This window comes from Mustela lutreola, chromosome 7 (genome assembly GCF_030435805.1).
Source record: "Mustela lutreola isolate mMusLut2 chromosome 7, mMusLut2.pri, whole genome shotgun sequence".
Classification (NCBI taxonomy): domain Eukaryota; kingdom Metazoa; phylum Chordata; class Mammalia; order Carnivora; family Mustelidae; genus Mustela; species Mustela lutreola.
The window spans coordinates 67,198,657-67,222,818 of NC_081296.1; the positions used below are offsets into that span (position 1 = coordinate 67,198,657).

Here is a 24,162-nt window from a genome sequence, read left to right on the forward strand (position 1 = left end):
CCTGGTATGTCACTTTACCCTCCCCTCCCCGCCCCTCAGGAAAGATATGCTGCACACTTCATTCAGCTGAGACTCCCAAAGGTTTTATCCACTTGGCTGCCAAGGAGAGTACCAGGCAACAGCCATGAACGGCTTCCAGAAAGCCCAGCTATGACTGCAAATACACTAGGAATATCCAAATGTCTCTCCTCATCTTCCACGTTCCTTGTCTGTGTTCCATGGAGCTATCACCTGTGTCCTATCAGCCCAGGATTCAAAGGTTCAGGGACAGCCTGGCATGCTGAGGCTGCTGAAGGTAGTCTCACAAGGCTTATTTCTGAGGCCGACTGAGTCTCCGGAGTTTCTTGAGTTCACTGAGCAGCTCAGAGATAAAAGGCTGAGAGAGAAACAGGGTTAAGATCAAAGCATGGGGTCACACACCACCCAACACACTGCCCTCCATAATCTCCCCTGACCCCAGAGGGGGTCTCCAGAGCTGGGGAAGAGGAAAAGGACATAGGGCTCTCAAACAGTCCTCTTCATTAGCTGCCTCCCCTCTGGGTCCCTCTTACCCCAGACCTGCAGAACATCCCTTACCTCTGTGGGGCGGGGGCAGTTTCGGAGAATAGCCTGGGTGGAAGAGAGCAAAGAGTGGGTCCCCAACCATAGCACTTTCCCACAGGCCTCCACTCAGCCCTCCCAGGAATCCTCCCCTCTGAACTGGTTCTCCCCACGCCACTCAAGAATGCAAAATCTGGCTTCCTGGGTTCCTCCCACTCTAAGCACAGCCCCACTTTCTACCTCCAAGTGAGTCTTCTGTTCCTCTGTGGATAGTTCCAAGAGAGCCTCCAGGTCAATCTCAGGCTCAGAAGGAGTGGGTTGATCCTGTTTGGGAATTACACGGAGTTCAGAGGGGCCTGGCCAGCTGGTGCTGGAGTGAAAGTCACTGTCAGGGGTTCCTCCATCTCCTATCCTGCTTCCCACTTTCAGTCCCATTTCCTCACCTTTCTCAAACCACCCATTCATTCTTCCATTCAGTACTTACTGAGGTCCTACTATCTTCCATCTGAAACAGAGCTAGGGTTCTTTAAAAAGAGTGCCTTTTGGGCACCTGGGTGGCTCAGTAAGTTAAGCATCCGCCCTTAGCTCAGGTCATGATCTCAGGGTCCTGGGATCGAGTCCCACATTGGGCTCTGCTCGACAGGGAGTCTGCTTCTGGCTATCACTCTCCCTCAGTGCATTTTCTCTCTCTCTCTCAAATAAATAAAATATTTTTAAAATGCCTGTTGAGGGGCGCCTGGGTGGCTCAGTGGGTTAAGCCTCTGCCTTCGGCTTAGGTCATGATCGCAGGTCCTGGGATGGAGCCCCACATCGGGCTCTCTGCTCAGCAGAGAGCCTGCTTCCTCCTCTCTGCCTGCCTCTCTGCCTGCTTGTGATCTCTCTCTCTCTGTCAAATAAATAAATAAAATCTTTTTAAAAAATTAAAAATTTTAGGGGCGCCTGGGTGGCTCAGTGGGTTAAAGCCTCTGCCTTCGGCTCAGGTCATGATCCCAGGGTCCTGGGATCGAGCCCCGCATCGGGCTCTCTGCTCAGCGGGGAGCCTGCTTCCTCCTCTCTCTCTCTGCCTGCTTCTCTGCCTACTTGTAATCTCTCTCTGTCAAATAAATAAAATTCTTTAAAAAATTAAAAAAAAAAATTAAAAATTTTAAAAATTAAAAAAAAATAAAAACGCCTGTAAGGATATAAAATAGTACAACGGCCTTGGAAAACAGTTTGGCAGCTCTTTAAAATGTTAAATATAGAGTTATCATCTGACCCGGCAATCCCAATTTTAGTATATGTGCTGCCGAAGCGAGCACTGACCCGGCAATCCCATTCCTAGATCTACCCCTGAGAGAAATGACTTGTCCACACAAATGTCTGCACATGAATATTCATAGCACTGTTACTCATAATAGGCAAAAAGTGAAAACAACACATATCTCCATCAACCAATGAATGGATAAATAAAATATCATGTAGCCATACAAAGTTACTCAGCAATAAAAGGAACAAAGCATGGATTTATGCTACAACATAGATGAATCTTGAAAACATTTTGTTAGTGAAAGTAGCCAGTTACAAAAGTCCATTTGTTATATGGACATAATTTGTATGAAATGTCAAGAATAGGTAAATCCATGGAGACACAAAGTAGATTAGTGGTTGCCCTGGGCTGGGAGTGGTGATGGTAAGGAAGGAAGTGTGACTGCTAATTGGTACAGGGTTTCTTTCTGGGGTGATAAAATGTCCCAAAATTCAATTGTGGTTGCATAACCCTGAAGATAACTTAAAACTATTGGAAGTACACACTTTCAGTGGGTGACCTGTATGGCCTGTGAATCCTATCTCAATAAAGCGATCTTTAAAAGTTATTACAGTCAGTGAAATAATTGAATCAATACAGAGTTTATAAAATTAAAAATGAAAGAAGCTTAAGAAAATGAGATGACAGGGGCGCCTGGGTGGCTCAGTGGGTTAAGCCTCTGCCTGCAGGTCAGGTCGTGATCTCAGGGTCCGGGTATCAAGCCCCGCATTGCATCGGGCTCTCTGCTCAGTGGGGAGCCTGCTTCCCCACCCTCCGCCCGCCCCACTCTGCCTGCCTCTCTGCCTACTTGTGATCTCTCTCTCAGTCAAATAAATAAATAAAACCTTAAAAATTAAAAAAAAAAAAAAAAGAAAAGAAAATGAGATGACAAACCATAGACTGGGAGAAAATATTCGCAGAGGGTGTATCTGATAAAGGACTATTGTTCAAGAGACAAAGAGGGGCATCTGGGTGGCTCAGTGGGTTAAGTCTCTGCCTTTTACTCAGGTCATGATCTCAGGGTCCTGGGATCAAGCCCCGCATCAGGCTCTCTGTGCAGTGGGGAGTCTTCTTTCCCCTCTCTCTCTGTCTGCCTCTCTGCCTACTTGCAATCTCTGTCTCTGTGTCAAATAAATAAAATCTTTGGGAAAAAAAAAAAAAAAGACAAAGAATTCTTGAAACTCAACAATAAGAAAGAAACCACTCAGCTGAAAAGTGGGCCAAAGATCTGAACAGATACCTCACCAAAGAAGATATGTGGATGGATGGCAAATCGCATAAGAATTGTTCAACATCCTATCTGATTAGGAAATTGCAAATTAAGACAAAAATGAGAGATTACTACATACCTACCAAATAGGCAAAAAATCCAAATCCGAATGCTGGTGAGGATATGGAATGACAGGAACCTTCATTTGTTACTGGTGGTAATGCCAAATAGTACAGCCACTTTGGAAGACATTTGGCAGTTTCTAACAAAACTAAATACACTCTTACTATTTAATCTAGTGATCAAACTCCTTAATATCTACCCAAGTGAGCTGGAAACATATCTGCACAAAAAGGTGCTTACTTATAATTGCCAAAACTTGGAAGAAACCAATCTGTCCCTCAGTCGGTAAATGGATAAATCAACTGTGCACATCCCAGACAATGGAGTATTGCCCAGCACTAAAAGAAATGAGCTGTCAAGCCATGAAAAGACCTAAATGAACCATAAACATACATAATAAGTGAAAGAAGCCAATCTGAAATTGGCCAGTCATACATACTATATGATTCTAACTACACAACATCCTGGAAAATGCAAAACTGTCAAGACAGTAAAAAGATCAGTGGGATTAAGGGGGAAAGTGAGATGAACAGGCGGAGCACAGAGGATTTTTAGGGCAGAGAAAACACTCTTTATGATACTATCAATGGTAGATACATGCCCTTACATATTTGTCCAAACCCTTGAATGTACAACACCAAAAGTGAACCCTAATATAAGCTATGGACTTTGGGTGATTTTGATGTGTCAATGTAGCTTCACTGATTTTATCAGTGTACTGCTCTAGTAGGGATGTTGATAGTGGGGGAGGCTGTGCATATGTGGGGGCCCAGGGAATAGGGGAACTCTGTACTTTCTGCTCAGCTTCCCTGTGAATCTAAAACTGCACTAAAAATTAAGTCTATTTAAAAAAAAAAAAAGATATGAATTCAATGGCCAAGTTCTAATAAACTTAGTGATTTACTGATTTGTCAAGGATTTTCTTAAGTGAAAGTGACACAGTAGTAAAGAATGTGACACTAGTGTTAGGAGTTAGTTGGACAATTAGGGTGCCCGGACAGCTAAGACAGAACTGCACTAGTCTCCCGTTTTACCACTTAGACAAGACCACAATAGCATGCTGTCTAGCAGCCTCTGCAGAAGTGACATTTACAAAACATCCTGAAGCCAAACAACCATAAAACATTTGTCACTGTCACAATTGAGGTAATTAGTTTCCAAAAGTCAGCCCAAAAAGACCATCAACACGTGAACAATAACCCAATAGGTAGACGGGAGCATGATCAAAGCCCTCACTGGCACACCTCAGCTGTCAGTCCACAGAGGCCCCACACTCAGGAGGTTCCAGAAAGTTCTGCAAAGAGCTTATAAAAACTCCCAGGTTTGAATGCCAAAACAGCAACCCTCTTGGGTCCCCTCCCTGTTTGGGAGCTTTGTACAATTATTGCTCAATAAACTTTGCCATATTGCCCACTACTCTTCGATCTTTGTCTTCATTCTTCGAATCACCATGACCAAGAACTGTGGGCACTAAGGGAATAAAAATTTCTGTAACATTAGTACAGGTGGGTGCCACTTTCCTTCTTATTTTGAAGTGTATTTATTTAATACAATTTAATACACCCAATGTGGGGCTCAAACGCACAACCCCAAGATCAAAAGTCGCGTGCTCCTCCAACAGAACCAGCCAGTTGCCCCACTGCCACTTTCTGGATTCATGCTAAGGGCCACCACTGTTTTTGCAGTACCAGTGCAAATGTCAATACAGTGAAAAAGGCAACTGACACCTCAGCGCTATTACAAAAATAACCATGAACCATCTGAAAGGGTCACCAGAATATGCTTCAAGAACTGCTGCCTTATTCATTTTCTAATGGGTTATTCATTTTTTCTCACTAAGGAGTCTGTTTTAATTCTTCTTATTATTTTTTTAAGATTTCTTTTGCTTATTTGACAGACAGAGACCACAAGTAGGCAGAGAGGTGGGGTGAAGCAGACTCCCCGATGAACAGAGAGCCCGATGTGGGGCTCGATGCCAGGACCCTGGGATCATGACCTGAGTCGAAGGCAGAGGCCTTAACCCACTGAGCCATGCAAGTGCCCCTTTAATTATTATTTTTAATTATTTTTAAAAGATTTTATTTATATAATTGATGGACAGTGAGAGAGGGAACACAAGTGGGGGCTGGGAGAGGGAGAAGCAGGCTTCCCATGGAGCAGGGAGCCCAAAGCAGGGGACAGGTGTCCTAGGACACCAGGACTATGACAAGAGCTTAAGGCAGATGCCCAATAACTGACTGAGCCACCCATGTGCCCCAAGAAGTCTTTTTTTAAAAATTCAGATTAGCGGGGCACCTGGGTGGCTCAGTGGGTTAAAGCTCTGCCTTCGGCTCAGGTCATGATACTAGGGTCCTGGGATCGAGGTCCGCATCGAGCCCCGCATGGAGTCCCACATCGGGCTCTTTGCTCAGCGGGGAGCCTGCTTCCCCCTTCTCTCTCTCTGCCTGCCTCTCTGCCTACTTGAGATCTCTGTCTGTCAAGTAAATAAATAAAATCTTAAAAAAAAAAATAAAAATAAAAATAAAATTCAGGGCGCCTGGGTGGCTCAGTGGGTTAAGCCGCTGCCTTCGGCCCAGGTCATGATCTCAGGGTCCTGGGATCGAGTCCCACATCGGGCTCTCTGCTCAGCAGGGGGCCTGCTTCCCTTCCTCTCTCTCTGTGATCTCTTCCCTTCCTCTCTCCTACTGTGATCTCTCTGTCAAATAAATAAATAAAATCTTTAAAAAAAATAAAATAAAATAAAATTCAGATTAGCCCTAGCATTCATTTCACATATGATGGAAATACCATTTGTTGTTTTTAAGAATTTTTTAAATGTTTATTTATTTCTTTATTTACTTATTGAGAGAGAGAGAGAGTACAGGCAGAGGGAGGAGCAAGGGGGAGACAGAATCTCAAGCAAACTCCCTGGTGAGTGCAGAATCCAACACAACCCTAAGATAATGAATGACCTGAACCAAAATCAAGAATCTAAGGCTTGGGGCGCCTGGGTGGCTCAGTGGGTTAAAGCCTCTGCCTTCAGCTCAGGTCATGATCCCAGGGTCCTGGGATCAAGTCCCAAGTCGGGCTCTCTGCTCAGCAGGGAGCCTGCTTCCCTCTCTATCTCTGCCTACTTGTGATCTGTCTCTCTGTCAAATAAATAAATAAAATTAAAAAAAAAAAAGAATCTAAGGCTTAACTGCCTGAGCTACCCAGGTGCCCCTGGAAATACAATTTATGTGTGGAGAAGGAGTTGGGGAAATACATGTTTCTATAGCTGAATGTAACTAATGGTCCCTACTCAGTGGGGAGTCTGCTTCTCCCTCCATGTATTGTAATAAGTACTAAGGCCATAATGCAAGACAAACACAAGCCCTTGAAAAGCTTACAGTCAGGGCACCTGGGTGGCTCAGTGGGTTAAGCCGCTGCCTTCGGCTCGGGTCATGATCTCAGGGTCCTGGGATCGAGTCCCGCATCGGGCTCTCTGCTCTGCGGGGAGCCTGCTTCCTTCTCTCTCTCTGCCTGCCTCTCAGTGTACTTGTAATTTCTCTCTGTCAAATAAATAAATAAAATCTTAAAAAAAAAAAAAGAAAAAAAGAAAAGCTTACAGTCTCCTGAAGGATACAGACAAATGAAATGGCAGTTATAATACAGAGTGATAGGGGTGCCTGGGTGGCTCAGTAGGTTAAGCCTCTGCCTTCGGCTCAGGTCATGATCTCACGGTCTTGGGATTGAGCCCCACATCAGTTCTCTGCTCGGCAGGGAGCCTGCTTCCCTGCTCTCTCTCTCTCTCTCTCTCTCTCTGCCTGCCTCTCCCGCTACTTGTGATCTCTGTCAAATAAATAAAATCTTTCAGGGCACCTGGGTGGCTCAGTGGGTTACTCTGTCAAATAAATAAAATCTTTCAGGGCACCTGGGTGGCTCAGTGGGTTAAAGCCTCTGCCTTCTGCTCAGGTCTTGATCTCAGGGTACTGGGATCGAGCCCCACATCAGGCTCTCTGCTCAGTAGGGAGCCTGATTCCTCCTCTCTCTCTGCCTGCCTCTCTGCCTATGTGTGATCTCTGTCTGTCAAATAAATAAATAAACTCTTTTTAAAAATAAATAAATAAATAAACAAACAAAATCTTTCAAAAATAATAAAAATACACAGTGATAGGCACTCTGATGAGATACTTCAAGAACACATGGAAGGGGAACATAACCAAGCCTAGGGTTCAGGAAGACTTCCTGAAGGAAGTAACTTCTAATCCGAGACCTAAAAGTTGAATAAGAGTTAACCAGATTATTTATTTTTCTGGAAATGATGGAGTAACAGAGGCTGTATTTATTATCCCAACATAAGTAACCACTAAACTAGGCAAAAATATATGAACAGTGTTCAGTCATTAGACAACAGGTTCTTCACGGCTACCTGAGAGAGAAAGGAAACAGAAAAGGCAAACTCTGTAACTGCCCTGTACTTATTCCTAGAGGCAATTTCCTGACCACAGAGCAGAGAGGGAGGCCTCAAGCAGCGCACAGTGGTCTTGCTATATTAATGTGACAGAGATCAGAGCTCAGGGTTGAGGTGGCTGGAGGTTGCTAGACATAGCTGTGGAGAGGAGGGAGTTACGAAGAAAGAGACCTCCAGAGATCTGCATAAAGGTCCTCTTGAGTCTTTCCTGAACACAAGACGCACATTCATAAGGTAAACCCTCAAGAGGCCAAGCAGTGTGAGGCACCGAAGGTCCAGAGACGAACAGATCTCACACAGGACTGAGAGGCAAATCAAGGTCCACCCAGCCAGAGTGGATGGTCATCACTGATTATGCAGGAATTCAGTAGAGCCCTTACTGGGAGTTAAATTATTCTCTAGGTTAAAGGCTACTCTAGACTCAACATAACTTAAAAACAAGCTTCAGAAGGATCAAACTGAGCCACAAGTAACTAAACCACCTATTAGAACAAGGTCCAATGCTTTAAAGGAAGAAAAAAAAATCCAGTTACCCAGTAACATAAAACTCATAAAATGTCCAGTATACAAACAAAAATCACTAGTCATACCAGAAGCAGGAAATGTGGCCTATAAAGGGGAGAAAAATCAGTTAGTAGAAACTGATCCAGAAATGACAGATGGTGGAATTAGCAGATGAGGAAAACACAAACACAGTAATGAGAAAAATGAAATATATGAGAAAAAAAGCCAAATGGAATATCCAGGGATGAAAAATACAATATTTTTGTAAAGATTTTATTTTTAAGTAATCTCTATATGCAGCGTGGGCCTTGAACTCACAACCTGGAGATCAGGAGTCACATGCTCTACCGACTGAGCCAACCAGGTGCCCTGAAAGATGAAATATTTTCAATGAAAAATTTACTGGATGGAGTTAACAGCATATTTGGACGTTGCCAAAAAAAGAATCAGTTCAACCTAAAGATATAGTGATAGAAACTAGCCAAGATGAAACACAGAAAGATGGGGTGCTTGGGTGGCTCAGTTGGTTAAGTGGCTGCCTTTGGCTCAGGTCATGATCTCAGGGTCCTGGGACTGAGCCCCACATCTGGCTCTCTGCTCAGTGGGAAGGCTACCTCTCTCTCCCTCTGCCTGCTGCTCTGCTTACTTGTGCTCTCTCTTTAGCAAAACAAACACACAAATAAAATCTTTAAAAAAAAAAAAAAGAAACACAGGGACGCCTGGGTGGCTCAGTTGGTTAAGCGGCTGCCTTTGGCTCAGGTCATGATCCCAGCGTCCTGGGATCGAGTCCCACATCGGGCTCCTTGCTCGTCAGGGAGCCTGCTTCTCCCTCTGCCTCTAGCCTGCCACTCTGTCTGCCTGTGCTTGCGCTCTGTATCTCTCTCTCTCTCTAACAAATAAAAAAAAAAAAAAAAAAGAAAAGAAACACAGAAAGAAAAAAACCTTGAGAGGTTGGGGACGAAGAAGAGAACAGAGCCTTGATGACCTGTGGTGTGATACTGAGTGGTCTCACATATGTGCAGTTGGAATCCCAGAACGTGGAGGGGGAGCGGGAGGCTGAATAGTAAAGCTGCCTTCGAATTACTAGAATTCTACCTCTAAAAAAGTACAAGTCTGACCCCCCCAAAAAACCTTTTCGTACACCTGTGATATTATCCACACGTATTTTGGATATAAGGTAGTATATTACTGAGAGTCTCTGGAGTTGAGAATATGGGCTGATATCATGATCCAAATATTCCTTCCCTAAATGTCAAACAACACTTGCTGGGCTGAACAAGTGTGTTAAACCTGTGACTTGATGTTTCATGAAGGGGTTTCCTGCCAGATGCTGCCGGACTTGACTCCATTCTCACCTTCACTCCATCCTCAGTGCCCTTCCTCCTGACCTCTCTGCCATGGGAACCAGCAGTGGAGTAAGGCCCAGGAAGGAGCTCACAAGTGTCAATTCACATATTCGTTAAGAATACTTTTTTAAGGTTGGAAGTCTAATAGATGGTTTCTTAAGATGTCACCGCATCAGAAGGGCTACATCAAAATGCCAGCTGCCGGGCGCCTGGGTGGCTCAGTGGGTTAAGCTGCTGCCTTCGGCTCAGGTCATGATCTCAGGGTCCTGGGATCGAGTCCCGCATCGGGCTCTCTGCTCAGCAGGGAGCCTGCTTCCTCCTCTCTCTCTCTGCCTGCCTCTCTGCCTACTTGTAATCTCTCTCTGTCAAATAAATAAATAAATCTTTAAAAAAAACACACACACACACACACAAAAAAAAACAAAATGCCAGCTGCCACCAGAAAAAGATAGTGTCATAGAAGCTATAGGAATGTTTTCAAAACTCTGGGGTGGTCAACAGTGTACTGTGCTGATGTGTACATTACATTTGGTCCCAAGACAGTGATCGGTGACCTTGACAAGAGCTCCCAATAGAATGGTGGGAACAGAAGTCAGGTTCCGGTGGTTTGAATAGTGATAGGAAAAGGAAAGGTAAGTGGGAGTGTAGACAAATCCTTTAAGAAGTCTTGTCCTAAAGGAGACATGAAATTAGTGGTAGGAACTGAGGAGGGGCTGCATTGTTGAGCAAAAGTCTCCTTAAAATAGGGGTGCCTGGATGGCTCAGTGGGTTAAGCCTCTGCCTTCAGCTCAGCTCATGATCTCAGGGTCCTGGGATAGAGCCCTGCATCAGGCTCTCTTCTCAGTGGGGAGCCTGCTTTCCCCTCTCTCTCTGCCTGCCTCTCTGCATACTTGTGATCTCTGTCAAATGAATAAACAAAAAAAGACTTTAAAATAAAATTTAGAAATAAAAAAAAAAAAGAGTCTCCTTAAAATAGGAGAAACTTATGAGTGTTTATAGCCTTGCTTAGAAGCCAAATCCACACTCCACCTCTGGACAATAGGAGCACTAGGGCCCCAAGTCTGTTTTGTTGAACCCAGACTTGGTTCCTCTGAAGACTCCAAAGCAGCTTTTAAACTCAGTGAGAAGGGGGGGGGGGGGGCTCCATCAAAGTAAAGTTGGATCTCTTTAAACCAAAGTGAACAAGTAGTAATGCAAGCCTGGAACCCACAGTGCTCTCCAAGGTGAATGTGTTGAAGAGAGTCCGCTGCACGGAGACAGGCTCTATGATAATCACTCTGTGACGGACACACTGTTGCCTCAATCTGTCCCAAGATGACCAGCCACCTGGGGCTTCCACAGCCACTTGGCTGCTTCCTGCTGAAAACAGCAGGGATTGGGAGAGGAACTGCCACCTAGCACCTTTGGACAATTGCCATGGCAACCACAGGCCAGGTATTTTATTTCGGTCATTGCCTGGGAGTGGTCCTCCCACATATCCTATTTTCCAGTGTTATGAGCTCATTATTGTGCAGCCCTCCCCCTGCCCATTGATCTTACAAAACGAAATTCTTTGTCTAGTATCTTTCTCTGATGCCTAGAAAAATTTGCTCTGAGGTGTCTGAAATATGAGCCTTTTTATGCAAGTGCATAACAATCTGAAACTGAAACTGATCCAGGGAGGGAGGGAGCTTGCAGGCTAAAAGGGCAGTGGAGGCTGAGCAGAAGCAGGTGGAGAAAGTGTGCCTTTCCTGTTCCCAGCTCCAAAGCATCTCCCTCCCCTGCACAAGGGAGCCCAGGATGCTGCAGGGGACATGGTGGACACCTGGACCACACCAACACATGACCCAGTGAGCTTCCCAAGACAGCCTGGGCTATATGGATCATTCTTCTCCACCCCAACCGCAGCACAGCCCTTACCTGGAAGAATGACGAGCCCCTGCCCCAAAAGGAAAAGAAAGAAACAGAGTCAAGAAGGAAGAGAAAGAAAGACCAGGGTATGTAGAGGAGGACTCCTGGGCTGGTTTGGTGCAGTGGTTCTCAGCAAGCCACATACTAGAATTAACTGGAGCCAAAAAAAAAAAAAACAAAGGGACGCCTGGGTGGCTCAGTTGGTTGAGCGGCTGCCTTCGGCTCAGGTCATGATCCCAGCGTCCTGCGTCCTGCTCGGCAGGGAGCCTGCTTCTCCCTCTGCCTCTGCCTGCCACTCTGTCTGCCTGTGCTCACTCTCTCTGACAAATAAATAAATAAAATCTTAAAAAAAAAAAACAATGACAAGTGTCTGGGCCCCACCCTAATAGATATAGTCAGTTGGGGTGCAGTCAGGTCATCGGGTTTTTTCTGAAGTACTTCATGGGTGGAGAACCACTAAGCTGTTCCCCTAAGTGTCTGGGCTTTGTAGGCAGAGCCCCAGCTGCAGCTCCTGGTCTCTTGGTTTCCTAGTCGTGTGACCTTGGGCTCCTTTGTTACTCAACATCTCTAAGCTTCCATTTCCTCCATGGTAAAGCCTGTCTGTCTACCTGAGGGAGGAGTGGGGAGGACCTACACAAGGCACTGTGCCTAACAGAGTTCAGTGTTAAGAACGTTACTGTCGTTGTTGAAACAGCAGTGGTGACTACTCTAGGGTCCTGAGTTTTAGTTACCTGAGAAAGAAAGTGCCACTGTCTCGTGGCAAGGGGCAGCGACCTGACCTTTCCTCAGGGGGAGTTGAGGGTAGTCAGTCAGAGCCAGGGCTGAGAACTTATTCTAGTCCAGTGCTGTTCACTTTGAGAGGATGGAAATGTTTCTCTATCTGTGCTGACAAGATGGCAGCCACTAGCCACGTGGACTATGGGGCACTTGAAATGTGGCCAGTGTGAATGAGAGACTGAACTTGGCATTTTATTTAATTTTATTAATTTGAAAGCCAATAGCCACACATGGCTGCTAGCTAGAGTGCTAGATAATGCAGCTCTAGACCTGTAGATATTTTGAGGATGAGAGGAAGACAGAAAATAAAAAATAGCTCTTCTGTTTCACTGGAGCTTCAAAACGTCCCACAAAGAAGATACAACAGGCATTGACAGGTTCATTTTATAGATTAGGAAACTTAGTCTCAGGGATATTAAAAAAATCTGGCACAGATTTTTTGAAGAGCATTAGAGGCAGGGCAGAGCCCAGACCAGAGGGAGGCGGATTTCGGGACTGCGAATCTATCGTCAGCAGTTGGGAGACGCTTTCTCTCTATGGGAGCATCTCACATTGGCCCTCCAGCTCCTCCTGCGGTCTCCCGGCAGGCTCTCTCCCGGGCACCCAGTGTCCTTCCCCCACCCCCGGCATCGTGTCTCTCACCTGGAAGAGCTCCTGAACTTTCGCGTCCACCCACTGCTCCATCTCCAGCCAGCGCTGCAGCTGCCCCCGGTCGTACTTCACCGTCAGCCGGCTGGGTCTCCGGGACCTGGACACTTTGGAGGGGTCGGCGTGGGACTTTGATTCTGAGTCTGTGGATGACGTCCTTCTCCTCCCAGAAGTCCAGTGGACTTTCTTACTCGAGTTCTCCCCATCGGGGTTGGGAGATGTGCAGGAAGCAGGGCTTGAGGACAGCATGGAAGGAATGGCACGAGCCAGGACCTGGGAAAAACTGCCAGTCAGAGCAGGGGTGCCAAGGAAGTGAGGAGCTGAACAGAGGGAAAGGCCAGCAGGGAAGAAAGGAAGGGGGAAAGAGGGAGGGCCAAGGCTCCGGGAAGGGCGGAGGGTCAAAGATCAATAGGGCTTTCTCTGGTGCTGGGAATGCCCATCTCCTAGCTCCTTGCTGCCACTGAGTGGCATGCCCGAGCTGTGCCCCAGGCTTTTTGCAGCTGCTGGAGCCCAAAGTGATTTCAACCTCAGATAAGCAATGGTCAAGAACATGCCATGCCTTGGGAGGAAGAAGAGATGCTCTGGTCCTGCGGGGTGCAGGGCTCTGATCTGTGCTCTATGGCCAGTTGTGAAACAGGACTGGAGTCACAGTCACCTGAGAGCCCTCAGCATCCCATCTTCCTGGGACTAGATCCACCTGGGCCCTGAGGAGCTGCAGTCAGATGGATCCTGCAGGAGCAGGGTCCCCAACTGGTAGGTGCTCTTGCTCAGAGTGGAGCACTGGCAGGGGCAAAGTCTCACCAGGAGTAGTTAGACGAATGGTTCTCTCTGGGCCTCGTCAGGTCAGGACCCTCTTGTGTCTGGGCATGTCTGATTGTGAGCTGCCTTATGGATATGGAAGGAAAGAGGTGCTCCTCTGTCAGCCTGGCCCTGTGCTTGCAAAGATAAATTAATCAAGCTCGTCCCCCATGCAAGTTCCCCAGAGGCAACTGCTTGGGAAGCCATGTTTATCATCGCATGACCCTCCCCCCCTGACTCAGGTCCTTCTTGACACAAAGGAAACCTGCAGACCTAACTTTTACCCTGGTAATGAGATTAATAGCTCTAAACATACAGTACTTGCATTCTAAAGGAAGCGTATGTTTGTTCAGTCTTTTTTAACAAAATTTTTTTTTTTTTTTTTTTTTTTTTAAGAGAGAGAGAATGAGAGTCTGAGCAGGAGGGGCAGAGGGAAAGGAAGACAGAATCGACAGAATCCCCGTTGACTGTGGAGCCTGATGCGGGGCTCCATCCCAGGACCTTGAGATCACCACCCAGTCGAAATCAAGAGTCAGACACTCAACTGACTGCACTAGCCAGGTGCCCTGTAACAAAAAATTTCTAAAAGCTTTTTACAAAAGTTACAGAAGAAACACTGTCATTTTTTAAAAAGATAAACAGTTCAGAAGGACAAATGAAAAATGGACGTTTCTCTGCTCTCCCCAGCCCCACTCCCCAGATGTAACCCCACCAACAGCTTCCGTTTTTAATTCTCCAGTAATCACCACTTATCCCTTTGTATAATATATTTGTCCAGTCTAGACAGTATCTCTTGTCTTCTCCCTATGAAGAATGGGAAATTAACTTTGTCATCCCCCTTTACTTTCTACATTCCAATATTTGTTTATAAATTTCTTTTTAGGTCTTGCAATAGTTGCCTTTAAAATGCTGAGTTTCAGGGTACCTAGTAGCTCAGTCAGTTAAGTGTTTGCCTTTGGCTCAGGTCATGGTCCTGGGGTCCTGGGAGTGAGCCCCATGTGGGGCCCCCAGCTCAGTGGGGAGCCTGCTTCTCCCTCCCCCCAACCGCTTGTGCTCTCTCTTGCGCTATTTCTCTCTCTCTCTCAAATAAATAAATAGAATCTTTAAAATTCAAATAAAATAGGGACGCCTGGGTGGCTCAGTTGGTTGGGCAGCTGCCTTCGGCTCAGGTCATGATCCCAGCGTCCTGGGATCGAGTCCCACATGGGGCTCCTTGCTCAGCAGGGAGCCTGCTTCTCCCTCTGCTTCTGCCTGCCATTCTGTCTGCCTGTGCTCGCTCTCTCTCCCTCTCTCTGACAAATAAATAAAATCTTTTAAAAAAATAAAAAATAAAAATAAAAAATAAAAATCAAGTAAAATACTGAGTTTCTGTTTCCAATGTATCAACTAAAACCATCATACACTGACTCCTGAAAAAGAGCTTTAGATAATAGCCAACAGATGAGCCTTTTTCTTTTTAAGATTTATTTATTTGAAAGGGAGGGTGAACACTCTATGAGATCATGACATGAGCCAAAACCAAGAGTCAGACGCTTAACTGACTGAGCCACTCAGGCGCCTCTAATAGAAGAGTCTTTAATAATGAAAAACTTTGGGGCTCTAAGTTAACAGAGGCGGAGAGATGTTTGAGGGCTGCACCCCAACAAAGCAGCCTGGAAAAGCCCAGACTTTGGAGGAAGGCTGACAGATCTGAGTTCAAACTCAGCTTTTTACCCTGTTTTGTAAAGTTTTATAACCTTCACATTCCACAACCTCTTTGAGTCCATTTTCTCATCTGCCACATAGGTTTGGGGGGAAGATTAAATGAGTTAATATATGTAAATATGATGTCCAAAACAGAGTTCCTTCTCAAGAGACATCCATTCCCTTCCTTTAAAAAAAAAAAAAAATATATATATATATATATATATTTATTTATTTATTTATTTGACACAGAGGATGAGAGATCACAAGCAGGCAGAGAGGCAGGCAGAGAGAGAGGGGGAAGCAGTCTCCCCCCCCTTTTTTTTAATTTGTTTAAGATTTTATTTATTTAGGGGCGCCTGGGTGGCTCAGTTGGTTGGACGACTGCCTTCGGCTCAGGTCATGATCCTGGAGTCCCAGGATCGAGTCCCACATCGGGCTCCCAGCTCCATGGGGAGTCTGCTTCTCCCTCTGACCTTCTCCTCGCTCATGTTCTCTCTCACTGTCTCTATCCCAAATAAATAAATAAAATCTTCAAAAAAAAAATATTTAAAAAAAAAAGAAAAAAAAAAGAAAAAAAGATTTTATTTATTTATTTGACAGAGAGAGCACAAGGAGAGGGAGCAGCAGGGCAGAGGGAGTGGGAGAAGCAGGCTCCCCACAGGGTAGGGAGCCTGATACCAGGCTCCATCCCAGGACCTTGAGATCATGACCTGAGCCGAAGGCAGACACTTAACTGAGTGAGCCACCCAGGCGCCCCTATTCCCTTCCTTTCTTTGCCTTCTCATTCTCTGCCTTCCTAGTGAGGCTCTGTCTGCCAAAGGCTTGCTGAGGGTTTTCTCTGCAGCGGTTTCATTTCTGGGCCTCTGTGGGAGAGAGTGGAAATGAGCAGCAGTGGGGAGGCCTCTAAAATGTAGCCTCAGTCATTAAGTGTCTGCCTTCTGCTCAGGTCAATGTCCCACGGTCCTAGGATCAAGCCCCACATGGGGCTTCCCTGCTCCACTGGGAAGCCTGCTTCTCCTTCTCCCACTCCCTCTGCTTGTGTTCCCTTTCTTGTCATGTCTCTGTCAAATAAATAAATAAAATCTTTGGGGCCCCTGGGTGGCTCAATGGGTTAAGGCTCTGCCTTTGGCTCAGGTCATGATCTCAGGGTCCTGGGATAGAGCACCCCATTGCTCTCTGCTGAGCAGGGAGCCTGCTTCTCTCTCTCTCTCTCTCTCTCTCTCTCTGCCTGCCTCTCTGCCTACTTGTGATCTCTCTGTCAATTGAATAAATAAAATCTTTTAAAAATAAATAAATAAATAAATAAATAAACTGACAGACTCTTTAATAAATAAATGATCAAATGTAGCCTGTAGACTCAGGTGTTACTTTGATGACCATTACACTCTGTGCGGGGCAGGTATTATTATTCTCATTCCCTCCGTCTTCCGTTTCCTGTCTTGTGAAAAGTTCAGGAGCACTTTCAGGAAAAGGAACCAGATAGGAAGACTCAATGGATTTTGTTCATTCATTAACTCATTCACTTAATAACAAAGATTTTAGGAGGTCCTATAGTAGGCCAAACATTATGCTCAGGCCTGGGGATTGGCAATCCAAAAGAAACTCTGTCCCCACCTTCATGGAACTTACAGTGGAGTATAAAAATAAACCAATGTTAATCAACTAAGCAAAGAAATGTAAAGCTGCAACTGTATTTAGTAATCTGAAAAAAAAAAAAAAAAGGTAAAAGGTGCTCTAAGAATGTCTACTGAGAATGTGACCCAGCAAGTGGTAACAGTTTGAACTGAGTTCTGAAGGATGCATAGGAATTAACTAGGCACAGGGACCAGCAGGAGTGGATCTGGCAGAAGTCAGAGCAAATGCAAAAGCCCTATGGCAGGAGGGAAATGTTGAATACAAGGATTAAAAGGTCAATGGGACTGTAACAGAGAGAAAGGAGGGAAACACAGTCATGAGGCAGAAAGGGTGGAGGTAATCTACACAGGGCCCTGTGATCCACATTAAGGAATTTTGTCTCTCTCCTAAGCACATTGGGAGTCACAGCAAAATCTTGAGCAACAGTGGTGGGATAGGCTGACACGTTCAGATTTAAATTTTCAAAATCTCACCCTGCCGGTTAAATAGAGAATCAGAGGGTAGAGAAAGTCTGAAGGAGATCAGTTAGGAGACCACTGCTGTAGCGCTTGACTGGGGGAGGTAGTATTGTCAGCAGTGAGAAGGGGACAGTGCAGAACTACTTAGGGGGTACTATTTAATAGAACTTGGTAATGGAATGGGGACACAACATAGGCAAACTTCATAGATGCCCATACAGGGACACAGACAGGTTCACACATGGAGCTTTTGTGAGCCTGTTTCCTCATCTGTAAACTGAAGGCTGGGGAGATTTTGCAAGAGCATGAAGAATGGCCCCTGTGAACCTCAATGGCACACAAATGAGTTACGCCCATTGTGTATGTGTAAGGCTCTTTATTAACATTCTTCCATTTCTGCACTCACACACATCTCACTGGCCTATGCATGTCACCATTAATCAATTAGTTTGCCCAAGATAAGGGAATCATGCCCTGAGATAACATGGAAAGAAAAAAGCACCAAGACCTCAGGGCCACGTCAGGATGGGCAAACAAAGAGGGTGCCGGCCTGGGCAGAGGAAAGGGTGTCTGTCTGCCCTGCTCCCTGGCTTGACCTAGGTCCAGTGGTGGGATAAAATAGGCCACGGGCAGACACCATCAGAACAACACTGCTCTTAAATGCGTCTTCTTTGGGGCGCCTGGGTGGCTCAGTCGGTTAAACATCTGGATCGAGCCCTGGCATTGGGCTCCCTGCTCCGCAAGGAGCTTCCTTGGGCCTCCTTCTCCCTTTGCCTCTGCTGCTTCCCCTGCTTGTGTGCTCTCTCTCAAATAAATAAAATCTTTTTTAAAAATGTCTCTTCTAGGGGCGCCTGGGTGGCTCAGTGGATTAAAGCCTCTGCCTTCGGCTCAGGTCATGATCCCAGAGTCCTGGGATTGGGCCCCACATTGGGCTCTCTGCTCAGCGGGGAGCCCGCTTCCCCCTCTCTCTGCCTCTCTCTCTGCCTACTTGTGATCTCTCTCTCTCTCTCTGTCAAATAAATAAATAAAATCTTTAAAAAAAATGCCTCTTCTAGGGGCACCTGTGTGGCTTGGTGTGTTAAAGCCTCTGCCTTCAGCTTGGGTCATGATGCCGGAGTCCTGGGATCTAGCCCCGCATTAGGCTCTCTGCTCGGCGGGGAGCCTGCTTCCCTTCCTCTCTCTGCCTGCCTCTGCCTGCTTGTGATCTCTGTCTGTCAAATAAATAAATAAAATCTTTAAAAATAAAAAAATTAAAAAAAATAAAAATGCCTCGGGGCGCCTGGGTGGCTCAGTGGGTTAAAGCCTCTGCCTTCGGCTTGGGTCATGATCCCAGGGTCATGAGATCCAACCCCACGTCGGGCTCTCTGCTCAGCAGGGAGCCTGCATCCCCCTCTCTCTGTCTGCCTCTCTGCCTGCTTGTGATCTCTCTCTCTCTGTCAAGTAGATAAATAAAATCTTAAAAATAAAAAAAATTAAAAAATAAAAATGCCTCTTCTTGGGGTGCCTGGGTAGTTCATGGGTTAAGGCTCTGCCTTCAGCTCAGGTCATGGTCTCAGGGTCCTGGAATGGAGCCCCGCATTGGGCTCTCTGTTCAGTGGGGAGCCTGCTTCCCCCTCTCTCTCTGCCTGCCTCTCTACCTGCTTGTGATCTCTCTCCGTGTCAAATAAATAAATAAAATCTTTTTTTTAAATGCCTCTTTCTTTCCTTCTCTTATTAAAAATGTTTATTTATAGGGGAGCCTGGATGGCTTAGTCAGCAGAGCATGCAACTCTTGATTTCAGGATCATGAGTTCAAGCTCAATGTAGGATGTAGAGATTACTTTAAATTATTTTTTTAGTTTTTTATTATAAAAGAAAAACATGGGGGTGCCTGGGTGGCTCAGTGGGTTAAAGCCTTTGCCTTCAGCTCAGGTCATGATCCCAGGGTCCTGGGATTGAGCCCCGCATCGGGCTCTCTGCTGAGCAGGGAGCCTACTTCCCCCCTCTCTCTGCCTGTCTCTCTGCCTACTTGTGATCTCTGTCAAATAAATAAATAAAATCTTAAAAAAAGAAAAAAGAAAAACATGCTTATTTCTAAGTTTTCTAAAACATTAAAAATTCCCCACAATCCCACCACATAAAAACCACCACTGCTAACTGATATTCTGGCAAACTTCCTTTCAGTCTTTTTTCTATGCGTATATAACATAGTTGAGAAAATGCTAATACATAATATATAGTTATTAGGGAAACTTTAAAAGCCATTATTGTGGGCGCCTGGGTGGCTCAGTGGGTTAAGCCGCTGCCTTCGGCTCAGGTCATGATCTCAGGGTCCTGGGATGGAGTCCCTCATCAGGCTCTCTGCTCAGCAGGGAGCCTGTTTCCTCCTCTCTCTCTCTGCCTGCCTCTCTGCCTACTTGTGATGTCTCTCTGTCAAATAAATAAATAAATAATCTTTAAAAAAAAACATTATTGTTATTATTCAGGAAATAAGTTTAAAAAAGACATGTTTGTTGTAGAAAATTTTTAAATATAGATTTAAAAAGAAAAATATAAATGATATGTCTGGTGTATTTATTTTCCATTTTTCATAGAGCTTTGCTTGTTTTAAATTTTAATGAAGTTAGATTATTTTGTAACATAAGCATGCTGTTTGATAATTTAATATCTTTTGCATACCTTTTGTATCACTAAGTAGTTTTGTACATTGCTTTTTCTTTTCAAGATTTATTCATTTGAGAGAGAAAGAGTGTAAATGTGTGCATGTGAGCAGGGGGTGGGGGTAGGCAAAGGGAGAGGGAGAGAATCTCAGGCAGACTCCCCACTGAGCATGGAGCCTGATGTGGGACTCAATCCTACCACATGAGATCACGACCTGAGCCAAAATCAAGAGTCCTATGCTTAAGGGACTCAGCCGCCCAGGTGCCCCTATATATATCTTTTTTTGACACTACAGAGTTTAAAAGTTTGGACCATGACTCAGAGTAACGAATTCATTTACTATCACAATGTACACATATACAAACATGAAATGGAAATTTCTTATAAAGCAAAACTTACCTTTCCTCTGATATTTTCTTTTTTGTTGTCTGTTTTGTTTTTTGTTTTTTCCCCCTCTGATACTTTCAAACTGATTTCATTTTATTTTTTCAAATGCTGACAGCAAGTCAGTTTGTTTTTAAGATTCACTAATGGATTTCAACCCGTTCTCTTAGCAGCAATTCCATGATATAGTTACTCAATCCCCTGTTATTAGATATACGGACTGCTACCAATTTCTTGCCATTATAAATAACTCTGTTCTAAACATCCTTGTAACTATGCCTTTGTTAGAATTCCATGATTTTTCTTTTCCTTAAGAGAAATTTCTAGAGGTGAAACGACAAGGACAAAGGATGTATAAAATTTTAGGGGAGGTTAATATTTATGGTCATAGTAGCTCCTTGGAAAGTTGTACCAAATAAACTGTTTATAGTTTGATATCCTAATTTTTTCAGTTAATGAATGTTAGTTATATATTGCTGCGTAACAAATTACCCCCAAATTTTGCAGCTTACAACAGTAAGTATTTACTCTATCACCGTTGTAACAGGTGGCTTAACTGGCTCGCCTGGGTCAGGGATTCTCAGAAGGCTGCAAGTCAGCTGCTGGTCGGGGCTGTTGGTCAGAGACATTAGTTCCTCGCCACAAGGACCTCTCTAGAGAACGACTCGCCACATGACAGCTAGCTTCCACTAGAGCCAGGGCACTGAGAGGAGAATGGCGGCAAGCAAGACAGAAGTCACAGTCTTTCTGCAGTCTAAACCAGGAAGTGACATCCCGAGACTTTTGCTGTATTCTACTCACCAGAAGCCAGTCACTAGGCCCAGCCACACTCAAGGGGAGGGGGTTACATAAAGGCATGAATACTGTAGGTCTGGACCACTGCTGGCCATTTAGAGGCCCCCTATCACACTGGAATATTGTAGGAGCTGACACTAGTAGAATTCTTTTAAAATGCCCCTTTTAGGCATCATCTGAGAGAACCTATCTCCTTTAAATAAAGACTGAACCAATGACAGCGGCCTCACCTTGAAAAGAATTACATTACTGGGGCTCCTGGGTTGCTCAGTGAGTTAAAGCCTCTGCCTTTGGCTCAGGTCATGATCTCAGGGTCCTGGGATCGAGCCCCACATTGGGCTCTTTGCTCAGCAGGAAGCCTGCTTCCTCCTCTCTCTCTCTCTCTCTCTCTCTCTCTCTCTGCCTACTTGTGATCTCTGTCAAATAAATAAATAAAATCTTTTTTTTTTTTAAAGAAAAACATTACTTTCCCCAAAATTCCTGATGAAAATTTGTTGGTTCTGCATTATCAAGAAAAGTCATGGGCTTTGACTTAGATCATTAAAACTGGAATTTTATTTAGGGGCACGTTAGTGGCTCAGGCAGTTAAGCATCTGACTCTTGGTTTCAGCTCACATCATGATCTCAGGGTCCTGGGATCCTGCCACACATCAGGCTCTGAGCTCCGCAGGGAGTCAGTCAGCTTAAAGAGTCTCTCCCTCAGCACCTCCTCACCGCCCCACTCACAAACATCCTCTCTGTCTCTCTCAAATAAGTAAGTCTTTACAAAAAACCGAACTGAAATTTATAAAATGTATTGCTTATGGATCATTAATTAGAACTAAAATTTACTCTATAAATGTATTAACCCTCTATTTCAATTATTATTGTCACACAACGAACCACCCCAAAATGTAAAGGTGTAAAACAAAACAGCCTGCAAATTTACTTACCATTCTGCATCTTGGGCGGGGCTTGGCAGGTGCAGTCAGTCTCTGCCAGCCAGCTCAACTGGAGATGAGGAGGGAAGATGGCTTCACACAGCTACTCAGCAGGGGCGGGGAGCTGGGATATGGCTGCACTCCTAGTAGTGGGAAAGTGCAGTTTTTGATGTCAGAGAGACTTGGAATAAAATTCTGGCTCTGTTACTTTTTGCAGGTAACATTTACTGGGCATTCATGGTAGCAAATATTTAATCTGTGTTAACTCATTTAAGCCTCCTAATAACCTATGAAGCCCCACATTGTATGCAAGGAAACCAAAGCACAGAGAGGCTAACTAATTTACCAAAGGCCACACAGAGAATAAATGGCAGATGATAAATAAACCCAGGGACCTGAGTCTAAAGCCCACCAACTCAACCCCTATCCAGCCTTGCTTCCCACTCTTTGCTCTGTGATCTCAGTGGAGCTAGTGAACTTCTCTGCAAAGTGGAAACTGTTCTGAGTTCCTGTGAACATTAGTAATCATCTCTGTCAAGTGTGCTGGTTAGTGTCTTACCTCAAGGTGATTTGCTCACCACTTGAAAATGAGTTTTTTTGCTTCAGGCAAGTTAAATTCTGTGGTGAGGGCAGAAGGGCCAGCTGAAGTCAAAGCTGCAAGTGCTGTAAAGTCCAGGGTTTAGGCACTAAAGCAATGGAATTGGCTTACCTAGATGTCAATCCTCACTCTGCAACCTGCCACATTACCTGTCACAACCTGCCTGTTCATCTGTATATTGGGGATAAAAATAATACCTGCTTTCTTGGTCTGAGTATATGGGGCAATGTTGGGAAGTGCTCAGGAACCTAAGGGTTTGGGCACTGTCAGTGCTTGATGAATATAGGTTTTCATAATGGTGTGGATGGATGTAATGATCAATCTATGGTTATGTAATGTTAACATAGGTAATAGTCTCCTGTGTTAGGATTCTTGTGTGTATAGTGTACTGGGAAGGCAAAAATCGACTCACAACAAAATCCTTTCTTCCCAGTAACTGCACAATCATTTGCTTCACTCCCAGCATAACATCCTTGCCCTACATCCACAGTGCTTGGGGCAGTGGGAGAAAAGCAGAAAATTCAAAGAAGGGGGACAGACCCCAGATTCCCACCCCAACACCCAGAAGGTAGACAGCTGGGGGATGTTGCAGTTCAGCCAGAAAAATGATCAACAGGTTGGCTACAGGACTTAGTAGGTAAAGCTGCTCTACATGAGAAATTAGGAAGAATGTTCCACTGGGTGGGGTTTATTAAGTCATTGTGAAAAGGTGTGGAAACTCTTTTTTGGGAGAGCATTAAGAGGACCCGTCTTGCTCTGCAGGAATAGTCTTTAAGAGGAGTTCTTCACTCTCGGCTTCAAGGAGCTCACGGTTCTGTGAACGTCATTATCTAAACTACTTTGGTGAGCTGGAATCTCTAGCTTTCGAGGATGGCATTCTGCAGGAAGAGAATGGCCAGCTCTTGACCAGGAACAGCTTCTTCGTGGGAGAGAAGAGGGAACCTGTGCTCCAGGGGACGAGGCAGCAGACCACTGAGCTAAGAGGGACTCAGCTCCGACGGAGACCTGAACGTAAGCCTTGATACACGGTATGGAAGGGCCTCGAACGCAAGGAAGCCACAGCAGGTCCCGCAGGGAAGCGTGGAAGAGGGAATTGCCTCAGTTGCTCACTCTGGCAGAAAGGAGGGCTTCCCGGAGCTGACTAGGGCGGTGACGCTGGAACAGGCATCCCGGATTCCAGTTATCTAAGGTGCAACCCCACAGCTTCGGGGGATCTCTTCCCGCCACGAGATGGAAATGATTTCCCGAGGGCTGACGACGCCCGCCAAATCGTCTGCATCGGGCTTTCCCCGGTTTCTCCTCCCCCAGTCCCTTCACCAGCGCCTCAGGCCTGACTGGGAATGACGGCCCCGACCGGAAAGGGAAGCCGGAGGCAGCCGCCCCGGAGCGCCCGACCCCCGAATGGGCGACCTCGCTGCAGCGTCCCGCCGGCGTCCGGGCCCCCGGGGATCTGGCTGTACTTCTGGGGCGCAGGACCCCGCCGCGAGCCTGGA

General features: G+C 45.5%; 1 protein-coding gene and 1 long non-coding RNA gene across 3 annotated transcripts; one reads left to right on the forward strand and one right to left on the reverse strand.

The window, feature by feature from the left end:
* Positions 1-61: 61 nt before the first annotated feature.
* On the reverse strand, positions 62-23,449 carry PPP1R14D (protein phosphatase 1 regulatory inhibitor subunit 14D). Of its 2 annotated transcripts, XM_059181185.1 has the most exons (7): positions 22,631-23,449; positions 22,084-22,214; positions 13,557-13,685; positions 12,750-13,028; positions 781-864; positions 577-609; positions 62-376 (listed from the first exon to the last, which is right to left on the reverse strand). In XM_059181185.1, the coding sequence occupies exons 4-7, from the start codon at positions 13,002-13,004 to the stop codon at positions 311-313; spliced, it is 438 nt and encodes a 145-aa protein (XP_059037168.1). In that variant the 5' UTR covers positions 13,005-13,028; positions 13,557-13,685; positions 22,084-22,214; positions 22,631-23,449; the 3' UTR covers positions 62-310. The 2 variants fall into 2 exon arrangements, with proteins under 2 accessions (XP_059037168.1, XP_059037167.1); XM_059181184.1 differs by lacking the exon at positions 13,557-13,685.
* Positions 11,090-14,635, forward strand: LOC131836129 (uncharacterized). The gene is made up of 2 exons (XR_009355520.1): positions 11,090-11,416; positions 13,950-14,635. It is a non-coding gene; the product is annotated as an uncharacterized LOC131836129 (long non-coding RNA).
* Positions 23,450-24,162: the final 713 nt, after the last annotated feature.